At 45.3% G+C, this 22,729-nt stretch overlaps 2 protein-coding genes across 3 annotated transcripts in view; both read left to right on the top strand.

The window, feature by feature from the left end:
• The window catches only part of LINC02054 (long intergenic non-protein coding RNA 2054), a 45,189-nt gene extending 31,283 nt beyond the window's left edge, over positions 1-13,906 (top strand). For both annotated transcript variants that reach the window (XM_025375180.1, XM_025375181.1), the window contains one exon: positions 13,501-13,906. In XM_025375180.1, the coding sequence (XP_025230965.1) occupies positions 13,501-13,841 (341 nt within the window). In that variant the 3' untranslated portion in view covers positions 13,842-13,906. The remainder of the gene's footprint in view (positions 1-13,500) is intronic.
• The window catches only part of EIF2B5 (eukaryotic translation initiation factor 2B subunit epsilon), a 566,918-nt gene that overhangs the window by 308,024 nt on the left and 236,165 nt on the right, over positions 1-22,729 (top strand). The gene's annotated exons all lie outside the window — the stretch shown is intronic.

Raw genomic sequence — 22,729 nt, 5'->3', positions numbered from 1 at the left:
GATGGTAAAAATTTGGAACTACTGCATAACTCCATCTATAAATAAAGCACTATATAAAAATGTGGTATAGCTGTACAGTGAAATGTTCTATAGCAGTGTGCAGAAATTAACTGACTCTTTATAAATGTGGAGAAAGCCAAAACTTATAGTGCTGAGTGAAAATAGCTAGTTGCAGAACCCTACATACAGTGTTATTACTTAAAGTCACATACAAAGCCATCATATATATTATATACATTCTTGTATTGTGTATTGTATTGGAAAAGTATATACAAATTTATGATGGTGGTTGCTGCCCTAAGGGAAAGGGAGGAGATTAGGGTCAGTAAGACTGTTAGCCTTGTCCATAATGTTTTATTTCTTTTAAAAAATTAATTGAGCTGAGCACAGTGGCTCATGCCTGTAATCCCAGCACTTTGGGAGGCCGAGGCAGGAGGATCACCCGAGGTCTGGAGTTCGAGGCCAGCCTGGTCAACATGGTGAAACTGTCTACTAAAAACACACAAGTTAGCCAGGCATGGTGGTGCGCACCTGTAATCCCAGCTACTTGGGAGGCTGAGGCACGAGAACCGCTTGATCCCAGAAGGTGGAGGTTGCAGTGAGCTGAGATCATGCTACTGCACTCTAGCCTAGGTGACAGAGTGAGACTCCATCTCAAGAAAAAAAAAAAAAAATTAATTGAAGCACATTTAGTAAAACAATAAATTGTCAGCATTGATTGGTGGTAACATAGTATTATATTATTTACTGTTCTATTTTGTAACTTTAACATTTAAAAAATTCTCTCTATTCTGTTTTCTTTTTCTAGAACATCCATTAGAGGGATGTTGGAACTTCAGAATGTATTTTTCATATCCCTTAAATATATTAATTTATATTTTTCTTCTCATGCTGCATTCCAGAAGGGTCTCTCAGCTCAGTTTTCCAGCTCAGTAATTCTTTTTTTCTAGCCTCCTTTTTTTTTCTTTTATAATACTGTTTTTATCATATTGTTAAAATAGTCACTGGTCAGTGTTTGTGTTTACAAAACCATTTTTGTTAAGACTTTATCCCCTCTTTTGTCCATCTATGTGACGATGTTAGGAAGAAATGAAGTGGCCCGGGTGCAGTGGCTCACACCTGTAATCCCAGCACTTTGGGAGGCTGAGGTGGGCGGATCATAAGATCAGGAGTTCGAGACCAACCTGACCAATATGGTGAAACCCCATCTCTACTAAAAACACAAAAATTAGCCAGGCATTGTGGCACATGCCTTAATCTCAGCTACTGAGGAGGCTGAGGCAGGAGGCTCACTTGAACCTGGGAGGCGGAGGTTGTAGAGAGCTGAGATTGCGCCACTGCACTCCAGCCTGGGTGACAGAGTGAGACTCCATCTCAAAAGAAAGAAAGAAAGAAAGAAAGAAATGGTCTATCATATATATGTATACACACACACACACATACACACACACACACATATTTTTGCTATATGCTTATTAGAATGTCTGAGGTAATAATCTTAAAAATGAACAATACAAAGAGATGGTAACAGGAACTCTCATATACTGCTCAAGAGTATGCAAAATGGTATGGTCTTTTTTTTTTTTTTAATTTTACTTTAAGTTCTGGGATAGATACGCTGAACATGCAGTTTTGTTACATGTGCCATCGTGGTTTGCTGCACCTATCAACCTGTCATCTAGTTTTAAGCGTCACATGCATTAGATATTTGTCCTAATACTCTCCCTTTTCTTTCCCCCCACCCCCACAACAGGCCCCAGTGTGTGATGTTCCCCTCCTTCTGTCCATGTGTTCTTATTGTTCAACCGCCACTTATCAGTGAGGACATGTGGTGTTTGGTTTTCTGTTCCTGTGTTAGTTTGCTGAAGATGATGGTTTCCAGCTTCATCCAGGTCCCTGCAAAGGACGTGAGCTCATTCTTTTTTATGGCTGCATAGTATTCCATGGTGTAGATGTGCCACATTTTGTTTATCCAGTCTATCATTGTTGGGCATTTGGGTTGGTACCAAGTCTTTGCTATTGTAAACAGTGCTGCAATAAACATATGTGTTCATGTGTCTTTATAGTAGAATTATTTATAATCCTTTGGGTATATACCCAGTAATGGGATTGGTGGGTCAAATGGTGTTTCTGGTTCTAGATCCTTGAGGAATTTCCACACTGTCTTCCACAGTGGTTGAACTAATTTAAACTCCCACTGACAGTGTAAAAGCATTCCTATTACTTCACATCCTCACCAGCATCTTTTGTTTCCAGACTTTTTAATGATCGCCATTCTAACTGGCATGAGAAGGTATCTCATTGTGGTTTTGATTTGCATTTCTGTAATGACCAGTGGTGATGAGCTTTTCTCTTTTTTTTTTTTTTTTGAGACAGAGTCTCTGTCGCCCAGGCTGGAGTGCAGTGGCGCAATCTTGGCTCACTACAAGCTACGCCTCCTGGGTTCACGCCATCCTCCTGCCTCAGCCTCCCAAGTAGCTGGGACTACAGTTGCACGCCACCAGGCCCAGCTAATTTTTTGTTTAGTAGAGATGGGGTTTCACCATGTTATCCAGGATGGTCTTGATCTCCTGACCTTGTGATCTGCCCCCCTCAGCCTCCCAAAGTGCTGGGATTACAGGTGTGAGCCACCACGCCTGGCAATGATGAGCTTTTTTTCATATGTTTGTTGGCCACATAAATGTCTTCTTTTGAGAAGTGTCTGTTCATATCCTTCACCCACTTTTCTTTTTTTTGAGACGGAGTTTTTGCTCTTGTCATCCAGGCTGGAGTGCGATGGTGGGATCTCGGCTCACTGAAACCTCTACCTCCCCAGTTCAAGTGATTCTCCTGCCTCAGCCTCCCGAGTAGCTGGGATTACAGGTGCCCACCACCACGCCTGGCTAATTTTCATATTTTTAGTATAGATGGGGTTTCACCATGTTGGCCAGGCTGGTCTCGAACTCCTGACCTCAGGTGATCCGCCGGCCTCGGCCTCCCATAGTGTTGGGATTACAGGCATAAACCACCATGCCCAGCCTCCTTAACCCACTTTTTGATGGAGTTGGTTTTTTCTTGTAAATTTATTTAAGTTCCTTGTAGATTCTGGATATTAGACCTTTGTCAGATGGATAGATTGGAAAAGTTTTCTCCCATTCTGTAGGTTTCTTGTTCACTCTGGTGATAGTTTCTTTTGCTGTACAGAAGCTCCTTAGTTGAATTAGATCCCATTTTCAATTTTGGCTTTTGTTGCAATTGCTTTTGGTGTTTTAGTCATGAAGTCTTTGCCCATGCCTATGTCCTGAATGGTATTGCCTAGGTTTTCTTCTAGGGTTTTTATGGTTTTAGGTTTTACGTTTAAGTTTTTAATCCATCTTGACTTAATTTTTGTATAAGGTTAAGTCTAACTTCTTCTTTTTTTTTTTTTTTTTAGATGGAGTTTCGCTCTTGTTGCCCAGGCTGGAGTGCAATGGCACAATCTCAGCTCACCGCAACCTCCACCTCCCAGGTTCAAGTGATTCTCCTGCCTCAGCCTCCTGAGTAGCTGGGATGACAGGCATGGGCCACCACGCCTGACTAATTTTGTATATTTAGTAGACACAGGGTTTCTCCATGTTGGTCGGGCTGGTCTTGAACTCCCGACCTCAGGTGATCCACCCGCCTCAGTCTCCCAAAGTGTTGGGATTACAGGCATGAGCCACCATGCTGCCCGCCTAACCTCCACCTCCATTTATTTAAAAAAATGTATTTTTTTTCTAAACTCCTTAAAAAAAATTTTTGTCATAGAAGACTTCACATTAGATCTCTCCCCTTAACTAATTTCTAAGTGTGCAGTACCTAATTGTTGACTGGAGATCCAATGTTGCACAGCAGATCTCTAGAGCTTATTCATCTTGTTTGACTGAACCCTGATGCCTACTGGTTAGTAACTCCCCCAGTCCCTGGTAACTGCCATTCCACTCTTCAATTCCATAAAGTTCACCATTTTAGATACCTCATATAAGTGGAATCATGCAATGTTTGTCCTGTGACAGGTTTTTTTTTCACTTAGCCTAACATCCTCAAGCTTTATCCATGTTGTCCCATATTGCAGAGTGTCTTTTTTTTTTTTTTTTTTTTTTGAGATGAAGTCTTACGCTGTCACCCAGGCTGGAGTGCAGTGGCATGATCTCTGCTCACTGCAACCTCTGCCTCCAGGTTCAAATGATTCTTCTGCCTCAGCCTCCTGAGTAGCTTGGACTACAGGCACGCACCACCATGCCCAGCTAATTTTTGTATTTTTAGTAGAGATGGGGTTTCACCATATTGGCCAGGCTGGTCTCGAACTCCTGACCTCATGATCCACCTGCCTCGGCCTCCCAAAGTGTTGGGATTACAGGAGTGAGCCATCGCGTCCGGCCAGAAAGTTCTTCTTTTTAAAGGCTGAATAGTATTTCACTATATGTATATACCACATTCTCCTTATATATTCATCTGTCAATAGACATTAAGGTTGTTTCTACATCTTGCCTATTGTGAATAGTGCTGCAGTGAACATAGGAGTGCTAATATCTCTTTAAGATCCTGATCTCAATTATTCTGGAAATATCCAGAAGTAGGATGCTGGATTATATGCTGGTTCTAGTTCTAATATTTTGAGAAACCTCCATACTGTTTTTCATAGTGGCACCTGCACCATTTTGCATTCCCATCAACTGTGTGCAAGAGTTCCGATTTTTCTACAACCTTATTAACACTTATCTTTTCTGTTTTTGGTAATAGCCATCCTGATAGGTGTGAGGTGATAGCTTATTGCTGTTTTGATTTGCATTTCCCAGATGATTTGTGATAATTAGTGCTCAAATAGGGATTGAACATTTTTTTATATACTTGTTGGCCATTTGTATGTCTTGTTTGGAGAAATGTCTATTCAAATCATTAGCCCATTTTAAAATCAGGTTATTAGTTTGTTCGAAACTATTGAGTTGTAGAAGTTCCTTATATTTTTAATTTTATTATATTTTATTTTTGAGACAGAGTTTTGCTCTTGTCACCCAGGCTGGAATCTCAGCTCACTACAACTTCTGCCTCCTGGGTTCTAATGATTCTCCTGCCTCAGACTCCCTGGTAGCTGGGATTACAGGTATGCACCACCACACCCCGCAAATGTATTTTCGGTGGAGACGAGGTTTCACCATGTTGGCCGGGCCGGTCTGGAACTCCTAACCTCAGGTGATCCTCCTGCCTCGGCCTCCCAAAGTGTTGGGATTGCAGGCATGAGCCACTGTGCCTGGTTCCTTATATTTTTTAGAGATTAACCCCTCACCAGTCATATGGTTTGAACATATTTCCTCTCATTTCATAGGTTGCCTTTCATTCTTGATTCTTTCCTTTGCCGTGCAGAAGCTTTTTAGTTTGATGTAGTCCCACTTTTTATATTTGCTTTTGTTGTCTGTGCTTTTGGTGCCATATCTGTGAAATCACTGTGAAGATCAATGTCACAAAGATTTTCCTCAGTGTTTTCTTCTAGGAATTTTATAGTTTCCTCTTTCTTTTCTGATTTCATTTAACTGTTTTACCTTTTTTTCTGAGTTAGTCTAGCCAAAGATTTGTCAATTTTCTTTATCTTTTCAAAAACCTAATTCTTAGTTTTGTTCATTTTTTTTCTTTTCTTTACTGAGACGGAGACTCTCTCTTTTGCCCAGGCTGGGGTGCAATGGTGTGATCTTGGCTCGCTGCAACCTCTGCCTCCCGGGTTCTCCTGCCTCAGCCTCCCAAGTAGCTGGGATTACAGGCATGCACTACCACGCCTGGCTAATTTTGTATATTTTTAGTAGAGAGGGGGTTTCGCCATGTTGTTCAGGCTGGTCTTGAACTTCTGACCATAGGTGATCCGCCCACCTCGGCCTCCTCAAGTGCTGTGATTACAGGTGTGAGCCACCTCGCCTGGCCAATTTTTTTGTGTTGTTTTTCTTTTTCAATCTTATTTATCTGTGCTCTAATCTTTGGTATTTCTTTCTTTCTGCTAACTTTGGGCTGAGTTTGTCATTTTTTTCCCAGTCAGTTGAGTTGTGAAACGTATGAGATGCAACAAAAGCAGTCCTAAGAGGGTATAGTGATACATGCTGACATTTATAGTTACAGTAATTATTGATAGAAAAGCATTTACTATTGCCATTTTGTTAGCTGTTTTCTGATAGCCTTGTGGTGTTTTTTTGTCTGTCTTTTCTTCCTTGCTGTCTTCCCTTGTGTTTTATTTTTTTTGTATTGCTATGCTTTGATTCCTTTTGTGTGTGTGTGTGTGTAACTTCTTGTTTTTTTTTTTTTGTTTTTTTTTTTTGAAGACGGAGACTCGCTGTGACACCCAGGCTGGAGTGAAGTGGGACAATCTCAGCTCACTGCAACCTCCACCCTCTGGGTTCAAGTGATTCTTCTGCCTCAGCCTCCTAAGTAGCTAAGATTACAGGCATGCGCCACCATGCCCAGTTAATTTTTGTATTTTTAGTAGAGGTGGTGTTTCACCATGTTGGCCAGGCTAGTGTCGAACTCCTGACCTCAGGAGATCCACCTGCCTCGGCCTCCCAAAGTGCTAGGATTACAGGGGTGAGCCACTATGCCTGACCCTTGTGTAACTTCTATAGGTATTTATTTTGTAGTTACCTTGGGGCTTAGGTAAAATATTTTATAGTTATGACAGTTTATTTTAAGCTGATAATTTAAGTTTAATCACATACAAAAACTTTACACTTTAACTTCTACCCCCATCACACTTTATATTATTATCATAATTTACATCTCTTCACTGGGTGCATATGCCAAGGCTTGAATGTTTGTGCCATCAGAAACTCATGTTGAAACCTAATCCCCAGTGTGGCAGTTTTTGAGAGGTGGCGCCTTTAAGAGGTGATTGGATCATGAGGGCCCTGCCCTTAAGAATGGATTAATCCATTATTAGATGAATGGATTAATCCATTATTAGATTAATGGATTAATGGGTAAATAGATTATCACAGAAGTGGAACTGGTGGCTTTATAAGCAGAGGAAGAGAGACCTGAGCTAGTGCTCTCAGCCCCCTCACCATATGATATCCTGTACTATCTTGGGATTATACAGGGTGTCCCCACCAGCAAGGCGGCCTCCACCAGATGGGGCCCCGTGACCTTGGACTTCCCTGACTCTAGAACTTTAAAAAATAAACTTCTTTCATTTATAGATTACCCTGTCTCAGGTATTCAGTTATAGCAACAGTAAATTGATGAAGACAGTATCTTTTAATATATTTTTGGTTATAGTTCTTTTTTTTTCCTTTCTTTCTCTCTCTCCCTTTCTTTCTCTCTCTCCCTTTCTTTCTTTCTCTCTTTCTTTCTTTCTTTCTTTCTTTCTTTCTTTCTTTCTTTCTTTCTTTCTTTCTTTCTTTCTTTCTTTTTCTTTCTTTCTTTCTTCTCTCTTTCTTCCTTCCTTCCTTCCTTTTTTTTTTTTTAGACAGGATCTTGCTCTGTTGCCTGGGCTGGAGTGCAGTGGTGTGATCTCAGCTCACTGCAACCTCTGCCTCTGGGGTTCAAGCGATTCTCCTATCTTGGCCTCCCCAGTAGCTGGGATTACAGGCATGTGCCACCATGACTGGCTAATTTATTATCCTTTTAGTAGAGATGGGGTCTCACCACATTGGCCAGGCTGGTTTTGAACTTCTGAACTCAAGTGATCTGCCTGCCTTGGCCTCTCAAAGTGTTGGGATTACAGGCGTGAGCCACCATGCCTGGCTGGTTATAGTTATTTTCAATGCTTTTGTCTTTTAACTTGTACAGGAGAATTAAAAGTGATTTCTCTACCACCATTACAGTAATACAGTGTTCTATATTTGTCTATACATTTACCTTTACCAATGAGTCTCATACTTTCTTTTAATATCATGTTGCTAGTTAGCATCTTTTCATTTCAACTTGAAGAAATTCCTTTAGCATTTCTTGTAAGGCAGGTCTAGTGATGAACTCAGCTTTTGTTTGTCTGGTAGTCTTTATTTCTCTTTCATTTTTGAAGGACAGTTTTGTCAGGTATAATATTCTTGGTTGGCAGTTTTTTTCTTTCAGTGCTTTGAATGTATTATCCTACTTCCTTCCTAGCTCAGTAATCCTTATAAATTGTAATTATTTTGTTGTCAACTCATCTGCTTAATTTTTTATTTCTATTAAAAAATATTTGAGATGGCTTATTGACTTTTTTTTTTAAATCACAGCTTGCCTAAATTTGTTTTTGTTTCTTGGTTATTAGACCCTCCCTTATTCTTCCAAGTATTTGCTTTTTTAAAATTTTATTTTATTTTAATTTTTTTGTGGAGATGGAGTCTTGCTCTGTCACCCAGTCTGGAGTGCAGTGGCGCAATCTCGGCTCACTGCAACCTCCACCTCCCAGGTTCAAGCGATTCTGCTTCCTCAGCCTCCTGCGTAGCTGGGATTATAGGTTTGTGCCACCACACCCAGTTATTTTTTTATTTTTAGTAGAGACGGGGTTTTTCCATGTTGGCCAGGCTGGTCTCGAATTCCTGACCTCAGGTGATCCACCCTCCTCGGCCTCCCAAAGTGCTGTTATTACAGGTGTGAGCCACCGCACCCTGCCCTTTCCGAGTATTTGAATTGTATTAAGTCTTGCTATGATTACACTTGGACTTTGTAATTTCTTCTTCTTTTTTTTTTAAATGGTTCATTCTATTTCTTTCATAGTGTGGCCTTACTCAAATAATTTCTGATTGTTGATGTGCTCTTTGTTTTAATTGAGAGACTCTGTTAGACTGTCTGATGTCTGTGCTGCTTGCTTTGGGAAAGAGTGGGATGGAAGTGAGGTTGGAGACAAGGAAGGGTGGACAGTTGGGAACAGGGTATGGCACAGGCTGGTCTTGCGGATGTGGGTGCTCCAGTTTCTGGTATTCATGGAGCACTGCTTTGTCTCTCTGACCCAAGCTGACAGCCATTGCCCTACCTGGTGGGAACCCAGTTGCCTCTGGCTGGCTGGGCATTTGTGAATATGTGAGCAGGAATTGGTTTATGGAGACCAAACACGTGGCAGTTCCTCTTGATGGTTTCTCCCTTTGGGTTGCCCCAGATCCCTCCAGCTCCCAGGCCCTTCCTCCTTGGTCATGGTGCTCTCCCATCCACATTTTAAACTAAATTTTCTTTCTTCAATCCGATCCTATCATCATTTCATCAGCGTTTCATCTTTAGGAATTCTCCACAGTTTCTGGTCCATCAAAAGACCCCTTCATGATTTTGAGTTATAACTTTAAACAATATCTTTTCTTTCATTTGTTAGGAATATATCTTATTTAGGCCAGGCGCAATGACTCACATCTATATTCCCAGCACTTTGGGAGGCCAAGGCGGGTGGATCACCTGAGGTCAGGAGTTTGAGACTGGCCTGGCCAACATGGGGAAATCCTGTCTCTACTAAAAATACAAAAATAAGCTGGGCATGGTGGTGCATGCCTGTAATCCCAGCTACTGGAGAGGTTGAGGCAGGAGTATTGCTTGAACACAGGAGGCAGAGGTTGTAGTGAGCCGAGATCGTGCCACTGCATTCCAGCCTGGGCAACAGAGCAAGACTTGGTCTCAAAAAAAAAAAGAAAAAAAAAGAAATATATCTCATTTATGGTCCACCATCTGTGAATCTCAAGCTTGGAGAGAAAGCTTATGTCTAGATACATAGATTTGGGAATCATTTGAATAATAAATGAGAACTTGAAGCGTGGTAAGATAAAAGATATTCAGAGAATGTGTGCACAGAGAGAGGAAAAGCCAGCCAAGGGCAGAATTTAGGAAATTACCTGTTCTGAAGGGGTTGGCATACAATGAGAAACCAGTGCAAGGGGTGATTGGAGAGGTAACAGTAGACTCAGAGAGAGGGAGAGGAGAGAAGAAGGATAAAGACTACAGAGAGGTGATATGTCAACCCTGAGAAAAGGTCACAAGGACAACACCTGAAGCTGCTGTTGACCTTCAAGAGCTGCCTCACTGGAGGGGTGAGGTCAAAGCCATATGGAGATGAGCTAAGGAGTGAGTGGGAGAAAGCGAAGGCAGGCAGGTGAGCACCCTCCGATGACGGTAGTGAGAGAGAGGGCAGGCAAAGTGGCGGGGGGCTTGAAGACATATAGAGCCAGGGGTGGATTCTGATAGACCCCTGGAAAAATCCCTCCATTGAATTGACTCCCCCATCCCGCTGCTACCACCTGCAGGGCTTGGCTCTGATCTTGCAGTACAGGAGCAGATATTCTCAGTCGGTCATTGTTAAGGGTGGTGGAGGTCAATCCTTCTCTCCGGTCATTGCAATCTGATCTAGCAGGCATCTGCTGATCTCCGGCCTCTCTTTTTCCTCTGAAGGTGGAGAAGTCCCACCATCCTGGGCACGTCCCCTCCACCCTCCTTCCCCACATGATCCATGATCATGTCAGGATGCCAGTTCATGGCCCCGACATCATCGGTGGTTTTCCCGTAACCTAAGCCCCTAGCATGTCCTTTAAGGCTCCCATGCTCTGGCCCTTTCTCTGTAATCTCAGTCCCTCCACGCATTGCTACTGAGCCTCTATTAAGAGCCAGGCAAGGGGCTCATGGCCTAGCAGTGAGGCACTGAGACACCTCTGGAACAAATGGTACAATACCATGTGGAATATTCTGGCATCAAGGTTTGTCCTGGGGCCAGATGGCACTGAGACGGGAGTGGACTAGGTCTAGGGGAAGAAAGCTAGTTGGGCTGGCATGTGCAAAGGCTCAGAAACAAGTCTGTGGCACACTTGGTAAAGGCAGGTGGCTTTGTCGCCTAGACCCTAGAGCAGTGTGTGAGTTTGTAGAGGGAAAGAAAGGGTGAGAAAGACGGGAAAGGAAGCCTGTGAGGGCTGTGGAAATGCACTCTGTTCCAAGGCGATGGGCCATGTGGAAGTGTTGTAAGCAGGAGGCAGCCTGCCCACGTTGGTGTTCCACAGAGATGGCCCTGGGGCCTGTGCTGGAGGAAAGACAGCACAGGAAGATCCATTAGGAAGCTTGTTCTGTGCAGGCAGGTGGTGACGAGGACCTGTGCTTCCCTCAGCAGTGGGAGGTGATTAGAGACCGTTCCTGCACAGTAGCAGGCAAGGATTGGTGAGGAGCAAAGGTGTGGCAGGCATTTCTAAAGAGAATGCTGATTAGGTGGTGCGGATCCCACAACATGTGACACAGGGAACAGAGCGGGGGAGGTTGTTGAGCCTCATTGTCCATCTTGCTCCCAGGCCCCACATCCCACCCACACACCCTTCACCCAACAGGTCTCTTCTCTGAACACACGCCATCTTGCCACACCTTTGCTAATGGTGTTCTTTCTGCCTGAAATGCCCTCACCACCCACTCTTCACCACCTTATACATAATAAAATAAATGATAATTAGAACAACCTTTTGAGGTCTCACCACAAATCCAGGGAGGATGCTGACTTCTCTGTTTGTATATTTAATACTCACAACAAGCCTATGAGATGGACATTATTATTCCAGTTGCTAGATGTAGAAACTGGAGCCCAGAGGTGGTTACGTTACTGATGGGCACCAGGCAGAGCTGGTTTCTGGGCTCTGTGGCACTGGGAAATGCTAGGACCAGTTCTTACCAGTCCCTGGAATGAGCTCCCATCCACAGTTCCTGGGATCGCCTGTCTCGTGGAGGAGCGGGCAGGAGGGAGGGAGCACCAGGCATTGAGGACTTTTTCCTTCCTCTTGAAGCAGTCTCTTTCCACTCTTTCCAGTCTCTTGCATTCTCTTCTTCTTCAATTTTTTTTTTTTTTTTTTTTTTTTTTTGACAGAGTCTCACTCTGTGGCCCAGGCTGGACTGTAGTGGTGCAATCTCAGCTCACTGCAACCTTCACCTCTTGGGTTCAAACGATTCTCCTGTCTCAGCCTCCTGATTAGCTGGGACTACAGGCATGGGCCACCATGCCCAGCTAATTTTTTTTTTTTTTTTAGTAGAGACGGGGTTTTGCCATGTTGGTCAGACTGGTCTTGAACTCCTGACTTCAGGTGATCCTCCCATCTCGGCCTTCCAAAGTGCTGGGATTACAGGTGTGCGCCACCATGCCCAGCCTCTGGCATTCTCTTCCTCTCTACTTCCCTACCCTTCAGGGTTGGGGTTCTTTCACGTTCTAACTTAGACCTTTGTGTCACCACTCAGTCCATGCTCATGTCTTAATGACCACCTGCATCTAGCAATTCCCAACTCTTTATCTTGATCCCAGGCCTCTTTCTCAAGCACCAGCCATGTATAGCCACTTACCTAGTTGACATCCCAACTTAAACATATGACATGGAATACAGAATTCATGATCTTCTTCTCCCTCCCCTCCCTCTTCTGCTCCCTGCATCACTGAGTGACCCGCCATCCGGCCTCCCCAGTGCTGAACCCAGAACCCCATGTGTCGTTTACTTATCTGCGTATGATGCCCAACCTCTCCCAGCCAGCTTACAACCACCAGGCTCAGTCGATTTTCCATTAAACATCTCTTAACTCTCCATTCCCTTCCATCCCTATGTCTGGTTGACTGCCATGGCATTCTTCTTTATTTCTTTTTCTCCATCTATTGTCTTAATAGCAACTGTAGACATCTTTCTAAAGTGGAGAATAGCTTAGATGCAATGCTGCATAGACTGCAGGGCCAAACTTCCTGGGTTCATATTGTGGCTTTCTTACTTACTACCTATATGAACTTGGGGAAATTACTTATCCTTCAGCTTCCTCATTTGTAAAATGAGAATATTGACAGGTTTTATATAATCTCTTATCCCAAACCCTTGGGATCACGTATGTTTCAGAATTCAGAAGTTCTGCATTTTATAAAAGGCAGCACTTTGCCTGTGTCCCATGTTTGTAACGTCCCTGGTGAGATCTGGGGCAGTACCCTGCAATCAAACATGGCGTTTCTGCAGTGAAACATACACACATTCACAAAGATAGAATGTCAGTTCGGATCAATAAAGATGTCAGTTCAGCTCACATTTTGCTGCCAAATAAGTTATGAAAATCTTTAGATTGGGAGAGTTTTGGATTGTGGAATTGATGTTAGCAGATAGTGGACCTACTTCATAAAGCTGGTAGAAAGATTACATAAATTTGGTCAGGCGCGGTGGCTCACGCCTGTAATCTCAGTATTTTGGGAGGCTGAGCCGGGTGGATCACCTGAGGTCAGGTGTTCAAGACCAGCTTGGCCAACATGGTGAAACCCTGTCTCTACTAAAAATACAAAAATTAGCTGGGTGTGATGGCACATGCCTGTAGTCCTAGCTACTCAGGAGGCTGAGGTAGGAGAATTGCTTGAAGCCAGGAGGCGGAGGTTGCAGTGAGCCAAGATCGCGCCACTGCACTCCAGCCTGGGCAACAGAGCAAGACTCTGTCTCAAAAAAAAAAAAGGAAGAAAGATTACATGAAGTAAATGTGCCTATTTTATAGTCATTTGCAGAGTGTTTGGCACACAGTTGGGTGATATAAATGCTGGTTAAGCTGGGCGTTTTTCTACTTAAACCCTCCTGTGGAATCTCCTAGGTCCCGGGAGAAACCTCACTCGGGGGAAGGTCCTGCATGCCACCCCTGTCGGCTGGGAGCCAGCTCTGCCACATTTTTTTCAACTCCTCCATTGCTTTGCTGATTCACAGCCTCCAGCTTCCAGAACCTTTTCCCCTGTCGGGACAGTAGTCCACCTGCCTTGTCACATGCTTGTCCTGTTTGCTCATTGGGTTCCAGGAGGCTCTCTCTGTCCCCTACGTCTGTGTATGGCCCCATCATCCTCACCCCACTGTCCTGCAAGTGCTCGTGAACTCGCCTGGCTCTCCACTGCCCTCTCTTCTCCCTCAATAAAGGAACCCTGGGATCTTGCTCGCACCTAGTATCTGGCACATAGTATACCCCCAGGAAGTATTTATTATGAAAATCAATAAATTACCCGAATTGATATTTGCTGACCATCTGTGTGCACGAGGCTGGTGGTAAGCCTTTTGCACAATCATGCCACGCAGATTGCAAAGCTCCTCTCTGAGGTAGCATCGTAACCCCTGCTTTCCCTTAGAAGTTTGTGCTCCCCGATCTCCCACCTTCTGGTCCCCCTTGTATCTGTCATTCGGTCACCTCGCTTGCCCACTAAAGATTTTGGCACGTATTCCATGGTTTTCCCTGGCAGCTCAGGCCCTTCCCATGTCCTTGTCCAGAAAGCCCCATGCTGGCTTCCCTGTTCTTGAGGCCCCTCATCTCTGGGGGGTTGACTCACTTCAGTCACCCACTCCTGAGGCCACACACAAGACACAAACTCCAAATCCCACCCCCGTTTTGTGCCCCACACGCCTGTCCTCCCCTCATGCAGACCCCCACTACTCTCCATGTAAATGTCATTTTATAACGAGGCGTCTTTCAGCACACCAACCCGCCATTCCCTGCAAAGCGCTACACACTGGTTTTGTCTGCATTCGTTTTTTTAAAAAAGGACTTACTGCCACATTAAAAGATCCAGTCATTTTACACGCACAAAAAATCCAGATTTATGGCTTTCCTTAGAAGAGAAAAATCAGAAGATCTGAACTCAAGCCTTGCATTCCTGCCAGAGATCAAGCAGCCTGAGCTCCTCTCCGGTTTGCCTAATTTCTACCACACCCCTCTTCTCTTATTTATCTCACCTGACCGGCCTGAAGGCATCTGAATACGTGACCTTTGTCTTGGATGGAAAAGTTTTCAAGGCAGGAAAAATACCTCCTTACGTTGGCCAACCCAGAAGTTTCTTGGTCATAAAATAGTATGGATGACAAAGTACCCTGTTTGTTGAGCACTGACTATATGCTGGCACTTCACAGGCAGTGCGCCTCTTGATCCTTACACAACCCTAAGAGGTGCAAACTATTATTCCCCGCCCCCCTGCTTTTTTTTTTCTCAGATGAGAAAACCAGGTGCTCAGAAAGGGCAAATAATTTGCTTACTGACACACAGCTAGAAAGTAGCAAGACTTGGGTGGGTGCAGTGGCTCATGCATGTAATCTCAGCACTTTGGGAGACCGAGGTGGGTGGATCACCTGAGGTCAGGAGTTCAAGACCAGCCTGGCCAACATGGCAAAACCCCATCTCTACTAAAAACACAAAAATTAGCCAGGCATAGTGACGCGTGTCTGTAATCCCAGCTACTAGGCGGGGCTGAGGCAGGAGGATCGCTTGAACCTGGGAGGTGGAGGTTGCAGTGAGTTGAGATTGTGCCACTGCACTCCAGCCTGGGTGACAGAGGGAGACTCTGTCTCAAAAAAAAAAAAAAAAAAGAAAGTAGCAAGACTTTGTAGGTGCGTGAACTAAGATTGCTCCAAGTACCAGACCATTTGGATCTTGGTGAAACATGCAAGATATGAGTGCAGATTGTGAGATCTGGGGCAGTACCTGCTGACACCTTTGGCCAACAGGATCCATCTTTCACAGAGAACCAAACCCTTCATAGGGTTTCGTGTAGTCTTAGGTACAGTAGACATACTGGAAGATTTTTTGAAGAGCAACATTTTGCTTATAAAACTCTTGACTGGGCACGGTGGCTCACGCTTGTAGGGAGCAGTTTGGGAGGCCAAGGTGAGTGGATCACCTGAGGTCAGGAATTCAAGACCAGCCTGACAGATAGGTGAAGCCCCCAACTCTATTAAAAATACAAATATTAGCCAGGTGTGGTGGCAGGTGCCTTTAATCCCAACTACTTGGGAGGCTGAGGCAGGAGAATTGCTTGAACCTGGGAGGTGGAGGTTGCAGTGAGCTGAGATTGCGCCACTGCACTCCAGTCTTGGCGCCAAGAACAAAACCCCATCTCACAATAAATAAAATAAAATAAAATAAAATAAAACTCTCTAATGACCTGATTGGTGGGGTTGGGAGTGGGTGTGTGTGGTTATAGGTCCAGAATGATGCTCCAATAAGGCTAGGAAGCAAAAAGGAGGAGGCCCAGGCCCAGGGGAAAATGGCTGAGGGCGGAGATGCTGCAGGTGAGGGTGGGAAGGACACCAGTTTGCATTTGCTTCCTGAGACAGGAAGCTGGGCCCTTGCAGGCTCCCTGAGACAAAGGCATCTCTGCTGTAGGAGTTTGAGGGGGAAGTCTGGGGCTGCCTCAGACTCTGAGATAGAGGGGCCATCAACTCCGACTCTCAAAACATGCATTCCTGCTATCTATGTCTTCTTCCTCTTTGGTTCTTACCTGACTCTCCTGGGGGTGTGTACCCTCCCTTGCCTCTACCTCTGAAACAAATACTCCATTGGCTCTGCTGGCAACCTCAGCTCCCTTTGGGTCTGACACAAAGTGATCCCTCTACCTGGGGTTTGACTTCTGGAGATCTGGGACTCATCATTTGGCTGAAGTTCTCTCAATGACAGGTTGAATGGAGGCCCAGGATCTTCCCAGACAGGGCGGCACCCAGGCAGCCAGACAGGAGAGCATGGCGCCTGGGCTTCTGTGACGGCCTTTTCCCACGTAGAAGGGAAACAGTGGCCTCTTGCACTTTGTCTTTCAAAGCTCTGACAAACATGGGGTCATGTTTATGATAGGGGTTAAGAAAAGCAGGATTCAGTCATGTAAATACCGTGTGAGTTTAGCAATTGAGAAAGGTAGCAGGAGGGAGATGAATCCATACATCTGGAGGGATCATCCTATGCTGGTACCATTGTGGAGATTTATCTTCTCTCTCCCTTTCCCTTCCAGATTTTCTACCACTTCCAGGTCTCCTACAATGAACAAGTATGACTTTTTTTATTTTTCTTTTCAATTTTTCTTTTTTCCTTTTTTTTTTTTTTTTTTTTTTTGAGACAGAATCTTGCTTTTGTTGTCTATTGCAGTGGTGCCCATAGCTCATTGTAGCCTTAACCTCCCAGGCTCAAGCGATCCTCCCACCTCAGCCTCCCGAGTAGCTGGGACTACAGGCATGTGCCATCATGCCTGGCTAAAGGTGTTGCTTTTCTAAGAAAAACTTTTTTTTTAAAGAAGTTTCATCTAAAAACTTGTAAATGATAATAAGAACGTTAATATTTAGATGAAAGCTTGGAAGGAAAAACATCCAAAAGTTCACTCTGCTTCTTTCTGGAATCTTCCCTGACCCTCCAAACAGGGAACGCCCAACTCAAGTAGTCTGTCTGTCCCTCTTGCCCTGTTTATTCTTCTTCATGGCGTTGTGACGACCCGACATACTTCATGCCCATGGAATCGCCTCTTGTCTGCTTCCCCCACTGGCAGGTCAGCGGCACAGGAACAAGGGCCCTTCTGGTTGTGTTCACCTCCATAGCCCAGAGCAGACCTGGCAGTGAGAAGGAGCTCCATCACACATTTGAATGAAGGAATAGCCAGCTCGTGAGCAATTTCAGTGTTCTTCTTATTTATGTGTTTTGAGACAGGGCCTCACTCTGTTGCCCAGGCTAGAGTGCAGTGATGCGATCTTGGCTCACTGCAACTTCTACCTCCCAGGTTCAGGCCATTCTCGTGCCTCAGCCTCCCAAGTAATTAGAACCACAGGCACCCACCACCATGCCCGGCTAATTTTTTTATTTTTGGTAGAGACGGTGCTTCACTATGTTGGCCAGGCTGGTCTCGAACTCCTGGCCTCAAGTGATCCATTCACCTTGGTCTCCCAAAGTGCTGGGATTACAGGCATGAGCCACTGCGCCCATCCTTTATGTTATTGTTACTATATTTCTGAGTTTCCAGCTGTTTATCCAATAAACTTTTACTGCTTTCATGATCAGAAAAAAAGAATAAATATTATTTTTTCTCCATGAAAATAGCACACTGAAGCAAACTCTCAATTCTAACATTTGAGAATGAAGTTCTTTTCTATTGAAGTTAGCATTTATTTTTATTTATTTATTTTTTTGAGATGCAGTCTCACTCTGTCACCCAGGCTGGAGTGCAGTGGCATGATCTTGGTTCACTGTAACCTCTGCCTCCTGATTCAAGCCTTAACTTCCTGAGTAGTTGGGATTACAGGTCTGTGCCACCATGCCCAGCTAATTTTTGTATTTTTAGTAGAGACGGGGTTTTACCATGTTGGCCAGGCTGGTCTCGAACTCCTGACCTCAGACGATCCACCCGCCTAGGCCTCCCAAAGTGCTGGGATTACAGGGTGAGCCACTGTGCCTGGCCTGAAGTTAGCATTATTTTAAGTCTCAAAAATACATGAGAAACCTGCTGGTGTGAGTCACATGTCTGTGTGGGTGCATTCCTGCTGAGCTGGTTGAAAGAATAGATGTGTGGAAAAAGATTCCACTCTTTGCCCATAGGGCCATCAACGGTGAACAGGATAGACCTGTGTAAATCTGCCTTTCCGGAAGGCTGGCTGGGAAACCCATGTGCTGTCTCTCCCTCTTGCCCTGTCTGTTCATCTTTTGGTCTTTGGTCAGCAGGTGCAGGGATGGGTTTGCCAACAGGGTTGCTGAAAGCTTGTCTGATTTAGACCTCCAGAGCCACCTGGGCGACATGTCAGAAGGAGAGGGGTTGGGCCTGTCCCCAGATGGACCCCTGCTCTTCTGGGAGGACAAACTGGAACTGGTGTGGATCCAGTTGCGACGCTGCTGGAAGAGAACGAGACATCTTTTGCCCTCCAGCGTCTGGAGCCTGCCTCTCCAGGATGGGTCCACCAGGCCTCTGCCAGCTGCCCATTCCTTTCCACACTCCCCTCTTCTTACTTAACTGCTTGCTACCCAGCTTGCAGGGCCTGTTTTTCCTGCTCAGGAACATTGCTTTTTTAGGTGATACTCAGGGCTATCTTCAAATTACAGCTCACCTTGTCTACCATCTTGGAAAGCCTCTCTCTCTCTCTTTTTTTTTTTTTTTTTTTANTCCTGCTCAGGAACATTGCTTTTTTAGGTGATACTCAGGGCTATCTTCAAATTACAGCTCACCTTGTCTACCATCTTGGAAAGCCTCTCTCTCTCTCTTTTTTTTTTTTTTTTTCAGACAGAGTCTTGCTCTGTTGCCAGGCTGAAGTGCAGCGGCGAGATCTCGGCTTACTGCAACCTCCGCCTCCCAGGTTCAAGTGATTCTCCTGTCTCAGCCTCCCGAGTAGCTGGGACTATAGGCATGCGCCACCACGCTGAGCTAATTTTTGTATTTTTAGTGGAGACGGGGTTTCACCATGTTGGCCAGGCTGGTCTTGATCTCTTGATCTTGTGATCCACCCCACTCGGCCTCCCAAAGTGCTGGGATTACAGGCGTGAGCCACCGCGCCCGGCCTGAAAACCTCTCTACGCATTATGAAGCTTTCTGATCTCTGATAACAGCACTTCATTTATTTATTTATTTTTGTTTGTTTGTTTGATAACAGCATTTCTGACCACAGTCTCTTTCGTGGAATCGTAGCAGCTTCACTAGTGGAGATTTTACTTTGTGATACTTTTCCTACATCGATGGCCAGCATCTCCTCCCTTCTCTTTCCTTCTCCAGACTTCCAAACGTTGTGCTTTTCCATCTCACGCAAGCAGGCTCAAGCCAGTGGAAGAGGTGGCCTCCCAAATGCACCAAGGGATGCATATTTCTACGTAGTTTCCTATAGCTCTATTTCATTTTATACATCAGCTACCATCATAGTTTATGGACACTTCCTCTCCTCGTTCTGGGAGAAGCCCAGAGGCTTTCTGAAAATGTCCACGAACTCCGGGGTGGATGTTCTCAGGAGCCCTCTGATGAGTTCCTGCATCTTCAGCACTGCTGAGGTCATTTACCTCTCACATTTTTATGGTGATTCTTTCCCTCTGCTCCCACCAACCCAAATATGAGCCTTTTCTATATGTTCTCCTAGAATCACTCATGCAACATGGTTGGTTTAGAAGCAGACTTTATTTTTCTAATTTTTTGAGACAAGGTCTCCCTCTATTGCCCAGGCTGAAGTGCAGTGAAGATTTTATTGAAAAGGTTGGATTTTTTTGGTCACACCAAGGCAAGCCATTTTAGCATTAGACAGTCCTGCTTTTGAGAGTGCTCTCACAGCCCTGCTGCTGGAGACTCCTTGCTAGTTCCCTGTCTCCTCAGACTCAGGCCTCTGCTAAGGGCTTTGGCTCCTCTCCTTGCCTAGAATCTGCTTCTGGACTGTATAAAAGCCATATGCCACCCTCTCCCAATTTTCCCTCCGGGGTGAAATGACAAAGTTAGTTTTGTTTGTTTTGTTTTTAATTTTTAATTTTAATTTTTTTTAATACAGAGTCTCGCTCTGTTGCCCAGGCTGGAGTGCAGTGGCGCGATCTCGGTTCACTGCAACCTTCTCCCCCTGGGTTCAAGTAATTCTCCTGCCTCAGCCTCCCAAGTAGCTGAAACTACAGGCGCGTGCCACCATGCTCAGCTAATTTTGTGTGTGTGTGTGTGTATTTTTAGTAGAGGCGGGGTTTCACCATGTTGGCCAAGATGGTCTCGATCTCTTGACCTTGTGATCTGCCTGCCTTGGCCTCCCAAAGTGCTGGGATTACAGGCGTGAGCCCTTGCATCTGGCCATAATTTTATTTTATTTATTTATTTATTTTGCGACAGAGTCTCATTCTGTCACCCAGGCTGGAGTGCAATGGCATGATCTCGGCTCATTTCAACCTCTGCCTCCTGAGTTCAAGCAATTCTCCTGCCTCAGCCTCCCGAGTAGCTGGGATTATCAGCGCGCACCAGCATACCTGGCTAATTTTTGTATTTTTAGTAGCGACGAGGTTTCGTCATGTTGGCCAGGCTGATCTTGAACTCCTGACCTCAAGTGATCCACCTGCCTTGGTCTCCCGAAGTTCTGGGATTACAGGTGTGAGCCACCGTGCCCGGAATTGTTTTGTTTTTAAGAGACAGTCTTGCTCTGCTGCCCAAGCTACAGTCCAGTGGCATGACCATGGCTCACTGCAGCCCTGACCTCCTAGTCTCAAGCAATCCTCCTGCCCCAGCCTCCCAAGTAGCTAGAACTACAGGTGCATGACACCATGCTCAGCTAATATTTTTTATTTTTGCAGAGACAGGGTGTCACTATGTTATCCAGGCTGGTCTCCAACTCCTGGACTCAAGCTACCCTCCCACCTCAGCTTCCCAAAGTGCTGGGATTACAGGTGTGAGCCACCGTGCCCAGCCAGTTTACTTTTTAAACAAGGTGTTAACTTTCCTACAATTAACATAAAAACTAAAAACAAAAAGGAAATGGACAGTAAAATGAGGAAGTCTGAGATTCTGATGATCATACAAAGGTGGATGTGAACCATTATTATGGATTCCATCTCTCTCACGGTAAACATCCTTAGGCATAAGCGCATGCAGCCTTTCCCACTCCAGCGACCCAACCCTGTGCCTACTCGCAGCTCACATGGTTTGAAATGGGTGTACCTTGGGTGTGCCAGAACAATTACGACCTTGGTTCATGACATGCTCCCTTCATTGGTCCTTGCTTATTCTTTTTTTTTTTTTTTTAGACGGAGTCTTGCTCTGTCACCCGGACTAGAATGTGGTGGTGTGATCTCGGCTCACTGCAACCTCCTCCTCCCTGATTCAAGCAATTCTCCTACCTCAGCCTCCCGAGTAGCTGGGACTACAGGCACCTGCCACCACGCCTAGCTAGTTTTTGTGTTTTTAGTAGAGATGGGGTTTTGTCATGTTGCCCAGTCTGGTCTTGAACTCCTGACCTCAGGTGATCCGCCCGCCTAGGCCTTCCAAAGTGCTGGATTACAGGCATGAACCACCACGCCTGGCTGGTCCTTGCTTACTATTTTATTTTAGTGACCTATTTGTATACCTGAAACCTATCCCTAGTTTTAAGAACTAAGACATTATCGAGAACCTCCTCTTCCTCTGTGTTCCCACCATGTTCCATTCTGCTGCCTCCCTTCCTCTCCTCTCCTCTCCTGAGGGACGTGTCTTTCTAAATTTTGTGTCTATAATTGCCTTACTTTAAAAAAAGTAGCTTTATCCCAAATTTTGGGAATAGCCAATCTGCTTTTCAAGAAGAACAACAAGGAAGGGGAAATTTTCCTAGCAGATATCAGTGTGGAATAGAGCTGGGAAACTTGGCTAGCCACCCAATCCATGCTCATCCGCTCCCACTTCCCCCTGCTGGTACCCCTCCTGGATTCCAGAGGTGGCCAGAGAAGTCACCTGGCTGCCCTCAGAGAGTCCTGGAAACCACAGCTACAGAATAAACCAGGCAGACAAAAAGTCTGATAGAGGGGCAGCATAAAAAGGCATCTTAGGAGCTGGCAGATTTGTTTGGGGACAAGAACCATGGCTGCAGAGATGGGGAGCCACACTGTGGATCTCAGAACACGACAGGCTCACTCACCCAGTGGGCAGCCTCCCAAAAGTTCTTACAGGGATAGCACAGCACAGCTGGGGACAGAAGGACAGCCTTTAAATGAGATGTTTTCATCCTGCAGCATGGCCTCTGCCCTGATCTTGAGTTCTCTTTCACTGGGGTCCATGGGAAACAGCTGGTACCTGGTCCCTGGGAACGCTGTCCAGGAGGAGCAGTGATGGTGCCAGAGGCTGCAGAGGCCACAGACAGCAGCCAGCATGGCAGCCTCCAGGCCCAGGTGCCAGCAGAAGATGGTGAGGAAGGCCAGGTCCGTGTGACTGTCTGCTCGCCAGGGTTGTCTGGAGAGTGGGGTGTACAGCAACCAGAAGCCAAGAAACAGCAGCACCCAGGCCTTGAGCATCCAGAGCTGGAGCTGGTCAGGGACCCAGACCTGGATTGTGAGTACCAGGGCCAGCAGGAAAACAGGAATCAACAGTAGGCCGTGCACGCGTATCTCCAGGGGGCTCTTGTGCTCGAGGTGG

This window comes from Theropithecus gelada, chromosome 2 (genome assembly GCF_003255815.1).
Source record: "Theropithecus gelada isolate Dixy chromosome 2, Tgel_1.0, whole genome shotgun sequence".
NCBI classification, from domain to species: domain Eukaryota; kingdom Metazoa; phylum Chordata; class Mammalia; order Primates; family Cercopithecidae; genus Theropithecus; species Theropithecus gelada.
The sequence above is the reverse complement of the archived record's forward strand: the minus strand, read 5'-3'. Positions and strand labels throughout refer to the sequence as shown.